General features: G+C 41.9%; 1 protein-coding gene across 2 annotated transcripts in view; it reads left to right on the plus strand.

The window, feature by feature from the left end:
- RASSF8 (Ras association domain family member 8) overlaps positions 1 to 15,858 on the plus strand; it is a 74,776-nt gene that overhangs the window by 38,002 nt on the left and 20,916 nt on the right. For both annotated transcript variants that reach the window (XM_054282036.1, XM_054282035.1), the window contains one exon: positions 14,713 to 14,907. In XM_054282036.1, the coding sequence (XP_054138011.1) occupies positions 14,805 to 14,907 (103 nt within the window). In that variant the 5' untranslated portion in view covers positions 14,713 to 14,804. The remainder of the gene's footprint in view (positions 1 to 14,712; positions 14,908 to 15,858) is intronic.

The following is a 15,858-nucleotide window of genomic DNA, read 5'->3' on the forward strand; positions in this document are numbered from 1 at the left end:
CTAAAGGGGTGTGATGGTTTGTGTGGGGGGTGGTACCTGCTGTGGGGGCAGTCCTGCTGGCTGAACCAGCACACAGCATTTAGACAGACACCGGTCTCTTATTTTTCTCAGGTGACACTTAGCCAGGACACATAGACACACATATGTATGCTAACCTGGAGCTCCAGGAAGCTTGGAATGTAGTGGTGTTGAGCCAGGTTTACCTCTGCCAAGTTGAAATATTTCAGAATTTGTTGTTGACTCTATTTTGAATAAATTCCTTTCAGTGGAGCGAGTTTGTGGCTGGCTGCCAGGTGACTGCAGTGTCGCTCCTTTATTTGTCACTTTGAAACAAGTCATGTGAGTTACTGTCTCTGAATGATTTTATTGTATGAGAGCAGAAGGTATTTGCCTGCTGGAAATTCATCAGGATGGTGCCTGCCCATCCTCACATGGGAAGAGTGACTTAATTACCTTTGCTTGTTTTGAATAAACCAGTTTGGGTTTTTTGCCTTAAGTGTCACTAATGTAATTTGTTGTTGTTGCATGACTTTATTTTGCTGTCTGTTTTGGGACACAAGACAGGGTCTGCTTGTAATATGTATTTTAATAAAACTTTTTTCCCCCAGCTGAAAGCATGGAGTAATATTAGATTTTTGTGCTTTTAAGAAAAAAAAATCAATCCACTTTTATTCAGTGTTAATCAATAAATAAAATAATGAAGAAAAGGACTAGAACTTATTCACTCTGGCAGCACAAGTGGACATCAAATCAGAGGAGTTAACTTTGGGAAATATTTTTCTTTCAATACTTAAACCTTAAATATGAAAAGTGGACAAAAATAGATATAACTTTGAAGTTCAGAGTAGGTCTAATGACACTTTAAATTGAATTAACTCACACAAAGTCTTAAATACAGTTGACGAAAATGTTGTTTTAAGGCTCACTTCAGAAGCTTTCACTCGCAGAATGCTACTTCATGTTTTCCTGCATTCCAGGAATATCCCCAGAATGTTCCATTTTCTGGGATGTTTGATAAGTAACAAAACCAGACTTTGTTAGTTTTTTAGCACTGAGAATTTGTATCCTCCAGCTGTTTTGTCACCTGTGTTTGTCATGATTTAGATGTCTTTGACCTACCTGAGGTGGGCTGGGCTAAAAATACTGTATGCTCCCTTCCAGAACCATGGAAGCAGAGTGCAATTCCTTTTTCAGCCAAGTGCCCCAGGACATGAATCAGAGAATACTCCATTCATTCAGCTCCTGATTTTCTGCCCTTCACCTTTGAATGGTATCTACTGACAAGCATTAATAGGTGGGAGAAGTTCCTGGGTGCTCTCTGAGAGCATCTCTGGCTCAGGGAGAGTTTTGCTCTGACGTGCTGGTGAGTTCTGGCTGAGGTGAGGAATACTCTCAAGGGAAAAGTGAGGAATACTCTCCAGGGAAAAATGCTGCCTCTCAGGTTCTCATTGCTTCTCCTGCCTGTCTCAGCTTTGCTGGATGAACACCTTTCTCCTGCTGCCTGGGCACTGAGTCACTATAGGAAAAAAAGTTTTCTTTGACAGTGGTATTGCTGGGATCCTTGAGTTTGGCTACATTCTTTGCATTACAAGAGATACTTTTCATCTCTCATCTCTCTTCCCCACTCCAGAGCCTCACACTGCACAAAGTGCCTCTTGTTTCCTTGCTGTCTGTGTTGCACTTGTTCAGACTGGTGGGGTGGCAGACCTGAAATTGAAGATACCATGGCATGTACACATTCATTTCTTTCCTCTTCCTCACTTGGTCACATTTTTGTTATGTGTGGTTTCTTGATTTCTCATTTAAGGCTTCTTTTCCTTTGCTTTACAGTCCTGTGTAAATCTGTCCTTACATAAAACTTGGATCTTATATCCACATCTGAATAGTTTCTTTGCATTTGAAATAGCATTTGAAATGCATTTCAAGTTGAATACTTTGAAAGTGTTTCTGAAGAAATACAGTGGTCTGATAGTTGGGAAAAAATTCTTCCAGTGGTTTTTCAGAATTGGGATTCATCTTGTGCTTGCCAGCTGAGGGCAAACTGAAAATGGAATATAAGTGGAGACAAGATGTCTGGAAAGGACAGAAGTATTGATAATAAATGGTGGGGGAGTGGTGTGTGGAAATGCCTCTTACATGAAGAGACACTAGTCCCTAGCTTTTCTGCTTCAAAAATATTTGCTTTTTGAGATGTGGGTTGCTGCATCCAAGCCCTGGGTGTTGCAGGCAAACCGTTTTCTCCCTTTTTTTTTCATTGATTTATCAAGCTTTGGCAAGGTTTGCATCTTCTCACTTGCTGTAGAACAGTGGGAAAAACAGAATTATGCAATTCCTGTAGACTCTAAAGTTAAAATAACTTTGTTTGGGTTTTATTAATTCATCAATCACAAGGGAATTCTGCAATTCTAATCTTCGTAGTAGCAAAATGGGGAAGACCTCACCTCATGGGTGTTTAATGATTCACTGTCATTAAACATTTGAGAGGAAAAATGTGCTTATTACCCAACTCAAAAGTTTTTCCACTTTATTTACTGCAGTGTAAACATCAAACTGTAGTTTTTCCCAGTCTGCAACTGCAAAGATAGTGCAGTTTTTTGCACTAATTACAATGCACATTAGTAATTTCTCTCTCTGGCAGGAAAGAAACTCAGCTTTTTGAAGGCATGTCATTCTGATACAATCTCTTCTCTTTGTTCCATGTAGATTTGGCAGTTCTGCAGACTGCTTCCTACAAAGGATAGTTGCACAATGTTTAAAAATGTGAATTTCTGGGCTTTAAAGAAATAAAGGTTTATGTTTTGAATTGTAGTTGTTAAGGAAACATGCTTTAGTATTTGATATCTTGGAGTGAGGAAGAAAAATAGTGGCTAAATGAAGTCAAATGCATCTCATTTGTCAAATTGCAAAAATCTTATAAATACCTTCAAGTTCATATTCAGGTCATTCATAACTAAATAGGAAGGGAAATGTGAATGCCTGGCTTACCTCACTTGGTAAGCCTGACTTTGTACTTTTATAAATTTAGTATAAAAAATTCTATAAATTCTATAAATAAGAATTTTATAAAGAATAATATAAGATTTCTTTTATGTAACCTTTCCTAGGTCTGAGGAAACTCATGTATTTGAATTTTAATTTAAATGTTAAGTTTTGGATATTTTTATGATTTAAAACTTAAAATTTTGCACAGTTTTAAATGTTTATTTGCTTACCATCTTATGATTAGCAAAACTTTCTGCGGGTACTTCCCCTTGAGTTCTTTCCAGGATTTAGATTCCTTGCTAGGTAATTTTGCTTAATAAGCCATTCTGGCCTCCTGATGTTACCTGGTATTGTACACTTCCATAGCTGCATATCAATAAAGATTAGAAATTCCAACAGCCACGTTTTATTTAAAAGAAAACTGGCCAGGTTCTTTTTGTTGAGCTCCCTCACACAGTTCTAAATCCTTAGCCCTGTGTATTATTCAGTGCTGCCAGTGGCTCTCCAGACTGCACAGCCTCTCTGTTTCTGTGGAGAAACAGAATCCACAGATACTGCAGTGCTTTTAAGTAAGAAAGACCAGGGGAAACGAAAAATGTCCTAATCAGATCTCTTGGTTTTGGTTTGGTTTTTTTTCTGCTTCCAAAGAGAAATGCAAGCTGGGCTTTGTCCTTCATAAGCAGTGTGATGATAACCCAGAGAATTCATCCCTGCAGTTCACGCAGCAGTGCTGGGATGCTGTTATGTTTAACTGGGACTCTGTGTCAGGAAGGCTTCAGGAAGAATTTCTTCATTGAAAGGGCAGTCAGGCATTGGAAGGGGCTGCCCAGGGAGGTGGTGGAGTCACCATCTCTGGAGATGTTTAAGAAAAGACTGGATGTAGCGCATAGTTGACAAGGTGCTGTTTGGTCAGAGGTTGGACTCAATGATCTTGGAGATCTTTTCCAATGTTAATAACTCTGTGTTCTTCAGTACCAGTGTCTGGCATCCCAGGCATCTTGTTAGCTCAGGAAAAATGGTGAAGATCCCCTGTGATAGGAGGAATGATGATACAATTCCTTCTGGAGGGACGAGTGTACTTCCAGAAGGTCTTGATTACATTGCCCATCATCTGAGTGCTTTGCAGGAACTTTTTAAAGCAGAGCTGTGCTCGTTTTGGCCTCTCTGAAAGGCAGCAGAACCCCCAGAGAGAAGGTGCACCCTGCCCAGGGTGTGGAGGTGAACAGAGTAAGCTCCATCAGCCCAAAAAGCAGTAGGGTCTCACCTGCTGCTCCACTGTGTTTTGGTAGGTGCTCTGCAGAAATGGGTTAAGGGACAGTGTGAAGGAGGATAAAAAGACTTACCCAGTAACTTGGTGGAGTTGTGCTTCCATGTGTGCATCTGAGGTGAGTGACTCTGGTGAGTGAGCCATGAAGAGTTCCTGGGTAAACTGAGCAAGAAGTGAATAAGAAGGGTAGAGATCACTGTGGAAGGACTTCCTGAGGGAAAATAAGGTGATCAAGTGAAGAAAGGGGAGGGCTGCTTTGCCCTGCCTGCATCTGGCAAGTCTGCTGACTCCAGAAATCTGTCCTGACATCCTCGTGCTGGGCAAATTGACACGATGGGGTTGCTGAAGGTGCAGTGAGGAGGAGGATGCAGCCATTAGGAGCTGAGATGAAAGCCTGTGACTGCATGGCCAGCAGTGAAAGGCTCCATCTCAGAAAGTGCAGAATGTAGATGCCGTCTCAAAATATAGAGAGAAATCAGTACATAGGAAGTTGTGCTGGTTTAAAAATTGTTGCCATGGAGAAAAGGCAGGAGCAGGAAAAAGAACCTTTTTCCCCCTTGCCATATTGAATTTGACCTAACATCTATTTTCCATTGGCATTGCTGGCTGACTTGTGTTAATTGCTGTCAGGTTTTTGGCAGAGAATCATGTTTTTCCTGAAGAGCTCTTTGCTGGGTCTTTCTATGAATGTGATAAGTGACCATTATTGGACTTCCAAGGGGAAGTGTATTTATTATGATGTTCATATCTGCACTTCCTGTTCCTCCCTGTGAGTTTTAGAGTTTAGGTGAGTTTCAGCAACATTTATAGAGAATTAGTGGTTTACAAAGTTTGTAACAGTTCCCTAAAATTATCAGCTGAATAGAGAACTTAAGCATCCTCATCTCCTGAAGTAGATTTTTGTTCTATGTCCATTCTGTGCAGTGTTGCCAAAGGGGTGTAGGCTTCTCTTGGAGCTGCCTGTGGCAATGCCACAGAACTATGGGAATTCAGACTGAAAACTTGGGGATTTTAATCCAAAAGAGGGGGCAATTAGGTGAGATATAGAAGAAATTGTTCCTGGTGAGGCCCTGGCACAGGTTGCCCAGAGAAGCTGTGGCTGCCCCAGCCCTGGAAGTGTCCAAGGCCGGGCTGGACAGGGTTTGGAGCAACCTGGGATAGTGGAAGGTGTCCCTACTGATGGCAGGAGGATGGGAATGAGATGGCCTTTTTCCACCCTAACATGTTCCATAATTCCATGAATTAAGTAGTACACTTGGAGTATTTCAGCCCATAAGCTATTGCTATGTGTTAGGATTACCTCAGATTTTGCTCTAATAAAATTAGCCAAGCTCACAATTGTCAAGAGAGGGGAAATAGAGAATAGAAGAAGCAAAGAAGTTCTTTTGTGCCTGGGGAAATATGGAAGTAAGCACAGCCAAGTGTAAACTTTAGAAAGTGATGGGCTCCCTCCACTCATTTATCTTGCTTAACTGTTTATAAAGACTCCTCATAGTAATAAGTTCTGTTCTGTCTTGCAGACTTTTCTAGGTTGCCAGGAGAGCAACTTGAAATTTCTTAGGTAATGTTTAATGAATAATGTAGCTGCTCACTGAATAAAGCTTTGAGATTATAATTTCTTGGAACAGTTATGTTGCTGAAGTTGGAAGTTCCTCACCTTGTTTCTGTTTCAGAAATTGCATTTCATTACAGTGAGGTTTCAGTAATCATGTCATACCATGGCTTTAAACCATGTGCTTAACTGACTTTTAAGACTTCTATTAATTCAAATTTAAGTAGATTTCAGTTGCAGGATGTATTTTATTTCCTGCATCCTTCAGTGCAAACTTGGAAGGGGAGACGTGGGCTCATTTGTATGCAAGGTTCACCACAATACAGAGGAAGAAGGTGTTGTGTTTGGTCCATATCTTGAAATGTGGAAAGTGTTACAAGTTCCTTGTATTTTTTTTTTTTTTTTTGAATTTGCCCTCAGCTCACGTCTGAGGTGCAGGAAACATCTCTGTGACAGCTGAGACTCAGGGTGGCTGTAGTAAAATGACAAAGCAAATGCTGGGCTTGAGTGAAGTGTAAAGAACAGATTCAGCCCTACAAAACCAAGAGTTAATGCAGGTCTTACCAAGAGGGAGCAGATGAGCTCATTGCCTCATTAGTGTAAATATTGGCGATTACACATGAATGTCTTCAGTCCCTCAGCTGGGTGTGAGTGTTTGTGGACAAGCCGTGAAGGGAGAGGGGAAAAGTTGAGTGGGTGGAGCTGTGTGTTCCTCGGAACCAGTTTGGAGAATGACCTATTTTGTCTCCTTTGAAGCCAGGGCATCTTGAGGTCTAAGGCAGCTTTGAAGTAAGGTGTGTGTATATTGTAGCTTTTGTATAAATATTTCCCCTGCAATGAACCAGCTTGCTTATTTCTCTGCTCTTTGTTTTCTTTCACTCCCACATGCTATTTAGACCATATTAGAGAGGTACAGATGTGACTTCCACCTAATGCTGCTGTTTATTAATAAAGTGGTGTGTAATAAAGCTGTTTTCTCAAATGCACTATATATTTGCTACTAACGAGGAACAAATACTTACACAGCTTTGGAAGACATTACAGTGCAGTAAATGTCTGCCTGTTAACTGAGATGATGAATCAGGAGATGTTTATTTAATGCACATGTCTTTTTTTGAGCTGTTTGTCACAGCATGTATATGCAGTGCAGGCTCCTTGGCTAACATATCTGGAAAAGGATATTCCTGTGCCACAGAATAAATCTGTCCCAGCCGCTGTCTGAACCTCTGCTGTGCTGCCACCAGCTATCCTGCTGGAGCCAGGCCAGAGCAGGGACACCAAGGGGATCAGAGGGATGGAGCAGCTCTGCTGGGAGGAAAGGCTGAGGGAATTGGGATTGTTCAGCCTGGAGAAGAGAAGGCTTTGGGGTGACCTCATTGTGGCCTTGCAGTGCCTGAAGGGAGCCCACAGAAAGGTGAAGATCCTCTTTACGAGGGCCTGGAGAGACAGGACAAGAGGGAATGGCGTCCCACTGACAAGAGAGTGGGTTTAGATTGGATATTAGGAAGAAATTGTTCCCTGTGAGCCATCATTGCCCAGAGCAGCTGTGGCTGCCCCATCCCTGGCAGTGTCCAAGGCCAGGCTGGATGGGGCTCAGAGCACCTGGGATAGTGGAAGGTGTCCCTCCCCATGGCAGAGGTTGGAACTGGATAGGCTTTAAGGTCCCTTTGAACTCAGACCATTGTGCACTTCTGTGATCCAGCCCTCCCTACAACAGTGGTCGCCAGTGAGGCTTTCTAGATGAATCCACTCAACTCTGTCTCTCTAGGATTGTGAAGTTTCATACTGGCCACTTTGTTGGTTTGTAGCTAAACCAGAGAATGAGGTAAAGGAGTGCTGTATGTAAAATGAAAGTGATACTTCAGTCCTAACCCTGAAACAGACTCAAGGTTGGGATTTAGTGAGTAAGTCTGCTTGAATTGAATTCATGCTTGTACCACAGTAAATCCTGTCTCAAGAGCTGAAAGAAGTGCTGCATCAGATTGTTTTGGTTTGCTGGTACATATCCTAAATATAATGTTCTTAAGTTTTAAATGTTTAAATTTCTGCTTTAGAAACTCTGACTGGAATCTAATAGAAGCAAGGATCCTTCAAACTCTGACTTGAGTGCTGTCACCATTTCCAAAATACCCTTGGGTTTTTATGCCACAGTCCATGTGGAGTTCAGATGCTTTTTATATCTAATCTTAGGGAAAGGAGAGTATTAATTTCAGAGTTGTTGTTCCTGTTGATTAATTCAAGTGCAAGAGTGTGAAACTTACTGTTAAAAATGCAAGGTTGTGCTCTCAGCAGTGACCAAATACAAAGGAACTTTAGTAAGCCATCTGTTTCCCTGGCTTACCTGCTGGCTTGCTTCCTTTCCAGTATTTTGTGGGGATTTGAAAATATTTTGCTGCACAGTTGGGTGAAGCCTGGTAGCTCCAAAAATACGAAGTGTTACAGATTGTGATGGGAGCACCGTCACTGCAGCCATCAATCTGTGTTTGTGACAGCTGGTTGGAATCACTATTCTATGAAGGCCATGAGAATTTTAGACACAGTTAATAATGGTGAAGGTTTGTAGCTATGTCATCACCTGTATCCCAGGTTGGGATGAATGCTTTGTGCTGTGCTGCAGTTAAATCTTTACTAAGTCGTGTCTCTGGTTTCTTCACTTTGTCACATGTGATTTAGATTAAAACACTCTGCAGGAACATGTCCTAAAGGCTTAACACACTTGCTGAAGTCAGAGATCAGTCTTAGAATTAAAATGCTGAAGCCAAAAATAAAATTTTCAAGATGGAAGAATTATTTCAGGTAATAACTGAATAGCTGCCATTAACAAAGTGTATCTTTGTAAGAGCTGACAAGAAGTGTGGATGAATGCTTTACCTCCTCCTCTCACTTCTCCACCCCCAAAAGAAAACAAGTTAATTCCTTCTAGCTAATTCTCACCATTACAAAGAGAAGAGACAATTTGTTTTTTCTGTGCTGTAAAGATTGCAGCTCAAGGAGAGATTGTAGCTCAGGGAGAGGTCAGAAATGTTCTGTAATTAAGCAAAATACCAGTTGTAGCATTCTTTGCTTCAGAACAATGTTTCTTTTCCTCATTTTTTCCCACCAAATTGTTAGCTGTATTGTAGCAGGAGAAACTGCAGTGCAAGCAGCAGTTCATGTTCTAGGCAGTGGAGGGTTCCTGGATGGAAGTCAACTGGAATTTGTCTGGGAAACTGCAACTTGAGGAATTTTGGGTTATCCAGAGGCATGATCTCGTGCAGCCTTTGTTGCCAGAAACACACAACCAAGCTGGCTGCACGTCAGTGCTTGTACAAACTCCTGTGTTGGTGCTGTGCTGTCCTCCCACAGGTGAGGGGGGGTGTGTGTGTGTTGTGTGTGTTTAGATATCACTTGTGCCATCAGGATTTTGGCCTGTTTGACACAGGTGTCAGAACATCTTTAGGCCAGTCTCATGGAGGAAAATTCCTTGGTCCTAAAATCTCTCTCAAGCTTGTTCTCAACACTGTCATTGCCATGGTTGTGGGACCTCTGGTTTATTTGTTTCAAGCAGTGCTTATTATCTCAGAGCATTCTTCTGGAATAGCAAAAGAATAACCTCCACGAGGGTTAGTCCCACAAATAAAGCTCTGTGTAAACACTCTTCTTTCAAAGAAAGTCATGGGCTGATTTCAAACCCACAACCTGTTCCTTTCAGTAGAAGTTTTGCCTGCAGAAGACTTTTACTGCATATTTTTTACTTGAACCTGACATGAAATATTTTTGCCCATTTATTGACGGGAAGCTGCATATTTTGCAGGATATTTCTTCTTTATCAGTCTAAAGGAGGAGGCTTTTTGGTAAATACTAGGGAGCTTATTTCCAGCAGCCAATTCTCTATTTGCAGTTAACTTCATCTGGAAAATGTTCCTTGGCTCCATACCTGGATTCTTCTGGTTGGGAAGACCTTCCAAATGCACCCCTGTTCATGCTCTTCTGGATGGCTTGTAAACTTTCTGGGTAGCTGGACTGGCTTCTTTGTGCTCGTTTGTTTGGTATTTTCCAATCAAGCCTTATTAGCACTGAGTAATTATTGTTATTAATGGCTCACAGCATGGGTGGAACAAGCTGCCTGTTTGTCCAGGGCCCTACCTGGTGTCATAGTAGGGAAAAACAAGGAGCACAACTTGGCCATAGTGCACAGGGAATGAAAAATAAAGGGTAAATGCCAAACTCCAAATGATGTTTGGTTATTGCTAATTACAAATGAAAGCACCCTGACTTTCAAGTGTACTGAACAACATGCTGGTGACTTGCTGGGGCTACAGAAAGTCACTGAACTGGTTGGTCAAAATTCTGCTGCAGCAGGATTTTAGCCCTGATTCGAGGTGCATAATGCTTCCAGGCACTGTGAACCTTGTAAAAAGTAGAAATGAGGTGAAATCAGCATCTTGATTTTAGCTCTCAGGTTTCCTTGTGACTTAACGCTTATGGCAAGATGTCTTGCAAGCATCTGCTTGGAATATTGTTTCTTCTTAAATGCTAAAAATGTCCTTTGCAGTTAGTCTGATCTGCTTGTCTTTTGTGAAGCTTCAGCCTTTTCTATATTTCTCTATAAACGAGTTGTGGAGAGGTAGCTAAATAGTAATACATATATATGCTGTATATATGTTTGTGTGTGTGTATATATGTATATATGCTGGATTTTCTTCACACTTAAAAACTGAACAAATACCTGAAAAAGTGAGATACCATCTGCCAATTAGGATAAAAGGGGAATTTAGGGAAAATGCTTAATGCATGGTAAACAAGGTAATTGAGGAAGCTTCAGGCAAGGTAATGGAGAAGTGGGGGAAGGAAGTAGCTGTGGAATGCCAGATTTCCAGTGCTTGGTTCCAAGCACAACTGTGTGGCTGTGGAGCTGATGGCTGGCAAACTGGGGAAAAGCTGTGATCACAGGCGTGCTTTGGCTTGCATGCCTCTCTAAATTAGTTTTGCATTCCTGTTCCCAGTCATTGCTGAAATTAATATGCATAAGGTGAACTGGTTTTGAACTCATGGGATTGAGAAACCTGAAGTGAGATTTTTTTTTTTTCCTCCCCAGCCCTTCCACTGGTTTCAGAAAGAAATTTGCACAGTGTTAGAGGTAAGGCTTATTTTGCCTCCTCAAAGATAAAAGCACCATGTGCATTATGGGCACAGATTTCAGGTTGAGAAATATATTTGGAGCTGTCAGATGACCATCAGTGGGGAGGCAAATCAGCTTTTACTGGTATGAAAGTTAACTAAGAGCAGGTAAAGAACAGAATACCTATGAAGGAAAACCAAAGACTAATGAAACAGTGGTACAGAGTTATATTCGGGAAGCAGAGATAAGCACGTGGCCAGAAAATTTTCTGGTTTCCAGACCTCTCTGTGAACTTCTACTGCATAATCCTAGAAACCAAACCAATCCTAGATCTGTTTAACTTAGTATACATGAGCTTTGCTTAGAAACTCTAACGAGACACAGTGATTTCAGCCCAGAGATGTTACATTTCTGATGTGAGTGTATGTTCCTAGTGACAGGTCCCTAAAAGGGAATCTGTGAGCTCTTGTGGGGCTCATGGAATCCCAGAATCCATGGAGGAAAAGCTCTCTGAGATCATTGAGTCCCACCTGTGATTGATCCCCACCTTGTCAGCTAAACCAGAGCACTGAGTGCCACATCCAGTTGTTCTGTGAACACCTCCAGGGATGGGGACTCCACCTGGGCAGCCCTTTCATTAACACACTCCTTTAATTCAGCCCTGCCTGTTGGTCTGTGAGGGATCCACGTACCACACATTCTTAATCCTATTTGGTCTATTAAAACTATTTGTCCTGTAAGAAATGAATGGGAATGTTTCCCCTGAGCTTGAACTGATTCAAAGGCACTTTGTCCAGATCATTTGCAGCTTTGGTGAATGCTTTCTTCAAACTTGGAAGTGTCAGCAAATATTTCCTTATTATATGATGCTTCTCTTTAGTCTTTGCTTTTTTTAAAGATGGACTGTAGGAAAACAAATGACCAAACCTGATCTGCACTGAGCACAAGACTGTACATTGTGTGCTGACTGGGGGAAAAATGCATTTGCTGGCTTGCTAAATTGAGATAATACTTTGGATGTTGACAGACAGAAAAACAATTAGAGCTTTCGGATGCTTTGCTGACGTGTGCGTTGTCACATGGAGAGATGGCTTGGTCGGTGCCAGGAAATCTGAACTGTTCAACCCTCAGCAAGTTATTAAGTTAATTAATAAAGTTCCTTACAGCTGGGCTTGGAATGTGAGGTCTGTTTATTTGTGAAGACAACCGGTCCAAGAATAAATAGCAGAGGTCACTGATGAGGCCTCTGAGGTGTTTTCTCAGTCACTGCTATGTTACAGGCTGGTAAAAGATTTTCTTCTGCTTAGTTTATTGGTACATTAAAGTGGTGTTAACCTGAGTGAAGTGTTTCTGTGTTTGTACATGGTTAATGCTTGTGCAGATAGAATTTTTCTTTGAATTGCCTAGCTTTATGTGGGAGAATGTTTATCAAAACCTCTTTGGGTTTTCAGGTTCTTGTTCATGTCTCAAAAGACTATTTCTATATATGTCAATATTCTTAAAAGTGATCACTTTTCAATTGAACGTGCAACTCTATTTGAGATCTGGTTTTACTTACAAACTTTACGTGTACTCCTGAACAGGTAGCTTTGGGCAGGATTTTGGGGGTGTTTGCTGGCCTGACTTCACTGCTTAGTGCTTTTCTGCTGAAGCTCATCCTGTTGGTGTGGTGGGGCTCTAACAGGTTCTGAGGTCGTTGCTACCCCAGCCTGTCAGGTGAGGATCTTCCAGGCGTCCTCTGCATTCTGTGTCAGTGTTTGTCACCTGCTGGGTGAACTGTTTGGTTGTAGATGGGAAGTCATTTTTCCCCCTAGCTTGGGGGCTGCAGTGATGCATCTTTTAGATGCAGGAAGAGATTCACATCCCCAGGAGAAAGCAGCTCTAGTTGCACTGTAAATGTGAACACACTAGGTATTTGTGCAGTGTTCTCTGCACCATTTCTGCCTCCATGTTGGTGCAGTTCTGTTCAATCCATCAGCATCATCTGATTCCATGTTTCTTGTGTAACCCCACCCTGCCTGTCTTCACTAATCTCCCCTAATTTTCAGATTTCTTATACTCCATCTCTCTGTTACCTATTTTCCTGGTACTTAATTCTTCAAAAATATTGTCTTTAGTTTTATCCCTTTATCCATATGGGATTACCTGAATACATGAGCTTCTTTTATTGTATTATCACTATTTATTTTCCCTGTATCTGCCTAAGCAGCCCAGCTGTCTCATTGGGTTTTCTTTCTTTGAGTTTGATTTTTTGTTGTTGGCTGGCTTGTAGGTGGTTTTTGGGTGTTTGCTTTCTTGTTAGTTTCTGGGTTTTTTTTAAGATTTAATCATCATTATTGGTGGCTTGGTTTTTTGCTGTTTTTTTTTTTTTGAGGGAGCATTCTATCTTTTGAAGACAACAAATTTTAGTGAGTTTACTGCAAAATTTTTTGCGTAGTATCATTGCAGAGCCTATGGAAAAACCTAGGAAAAGATGTTAGACAACATCTGGTTCCTCACATAGCCAGCACAGTGCTGGCAGGGGTCAAACCACTCCTAGAATACTTTCCCTGATGCATCTTTTTGTTTTAGAGGGAGAGAGAAGCAATCTGTCTGCTCGCTTTGCTCTCTGGGTTCTGGTACAAAATGCATGGGTTTTTTGGGAATAGGAACCTTCAGCTGCTTCTGCAGGGAGACAAAAAGTTGGACTCTCATAGATGGCTGTAATTAAAAATGTTTCCCTCTTGTTTTTCTGCCGCTCCACCTGCTAGAAATTATTGAACTAATACTGAAAGCTACTTACTAGTCCCTGGAAACTTTCAGGCAGCATATAAAGGAGTAGGGGCACCTGTTACTGGAAACTGTTTTGAGTTTATTCTGGAGTTGTTTATTTAGTGCTTTTTCTCTGGGTGCTCTATTTGTAACAACTCATAAAATTTCAGGAAATAAACTGTAATGCAGCTTTGGGTAAGTCTGCAGAAGAGGTAGACATTGTTATAGCACGGGATCCTAGAATGCAACCGTAGAATTACTGAGGTTGGACAAGAACACCAAGTCCAACCTGTGCCTGATCCCCACCTTGTCACCCAGCCCAGAGCACTGAGTGCCACATCCAGTCCTTTCTTGGACACCTCCAGCAGTAGGGACTACCAGCCTCCCTGGGCAGCCCCTTCCAGTGCTTGACAAACCTTACATTATTAAATTCCTCCGGATATTCAATCTGAGCCTCCTCTGGCACAACTTGAGGCTGTTCCCTGGGAGCAGAGCCCAACCAGCCCTGGCTCTCCCCTCCTGTCAGGGAGATGTGGAGAGCCAGAAGGTTCCCCCTGAGCCTCCTTTTCTCCAGGCTGAGCCCCTTTCCCAGCTCCCCCAGCTGCTCCTCCTCAGACTTGTGCTCCAGCCCCTTCCCCAGCTCTGTTCCCTTCCCTGGACATGCTCCAGCCCCTCCATGTCCTTCCTGAAGTGAGAAGCCTGGAACTGGACACAGATTTGAGGTGAGGCCTCCCCTGTGCCCATGACAGGGGGACAGTCACTGCCCTGGCCCTGCTGGCCACACCATTGCTGGCCCAGCCCAGGTGCCAGTGACCCTCCTGCCCAGCTGGGCACAGCTGGCTCATCTTCAGCTGCTGTTGACCAGCACCCACTGTCCTTTTCTGCTGGGCACTTTCCAGCCACTCTGCCCCCCAAATGCATCAATGTGTGGTTCCTCTTGTTGTTTTCAAAGCAAGGAGGTGGTGTTGGCTCTCCTACCTGATAGATGTCAAGGTGAAGTTGTTAACTTTTCAAATTGGTGATTCTTTGTTCTAAGACCTGGATTTTTCTCTGTTCCAGCTGCTGCAGGAAGTCAGCTGCATGTCTGTGGTGCAGCTGCAAGAATGACTTGACTGGTTTGCATTCATGGCTCTTGGATGATCTGGTGAACCATGGAGCTCAAAGTATGGGTGGATGGAGTGCAGAGAATCGTGTGTGGGGTCACCGAAGTCACAACATGCCAGGAAGTTGTGATAGCCCTTGCTCAGGCTATTGGTGAGTATTGCCAGGTGGGAAGTGGGGTGAAGCTTTTTGTGTGAAGCTAAACCCAGGGGAGGTGGGGGAGCACTGGGTACCAGCAGAGCAGAAAATGCAGTGCACAGTGGGATAATCTTGCAGTGTAAATTTGTAACCTTGGATTTTTCACCTGCCAGAGACCGAAAAGACAGAAAAGAAACATTTTGAAATCTATAACCTTCCCTTCAGTAAAAATTTATTCTCTCTATAATAATAATTATGCTGTCATTGGTTGTTGTAAATAAAGCCTGGACTAAGGAAGGTGCTAAACTGTCAATATTGAGTACCAAAGAAAATAGAACTGGTTGTTCAAAAATATAATTGGCAGTTCAATATAATTGGTTGTCTAATGAAGTTTGTTGAAATTATACCCACTGTAAGTATCTTTAGCTATACTGGGAATAGTATAGATCAATGAAATAGATCCTTCAGGGTCTCCTGTGACTCCTGCATGCCACATAACTCACTGCTCATGAAAGGGTACCTTGGCAGTCTTTACACTGTTATCCCTTTGCTGAGCTAGAAGAGAAAAATAAAATCTTTCAGGCTCCACCACAGCAAAGTCTTGTTAGATATTTCTCAGTGAGTAAGGGCATCCTGAATAAGCATCAGCTTTATCCCATCAGTATGTCCTGTGCTGATACCTGTTCTTCACTAAAATGTTATAATTTGCTTTACATACTATTTAAATTTAGTATATTATAGTACTGTTAATAATACTATATGCTATATACTATATAATAATACTATTAATAAATAGTATTATTGAACAACACTATTAATTTTAAAACCCATGTTTTACCTAAAATGAAGAGTTTAAAGGTGAGCCTCTGCATTTTTCAGTGTGCCAGCAGTTTTGCAAGACTGTATTAGCAGTCTGACTCAGTTTGAAAATGATTTTCTAACAGAAAGTTAGATCTGTGAATGTCA

This window comes from Melozone crissalis, unplaced genomic scaffold, assembly GCF_028551555.1.
Source record: "Melozone crissalis strain CALT ecotype California unplaced genomic scaffold, PUWL_Pcris_2 ptg000033l_1, whole genome shotgun sequence".
Classification (NCBI taxonomy): Eukaryota; Metazoa; Chordata; class Aves; order Passeriformes; family Passerellidae; genus Melozone; species Melozone crissalis.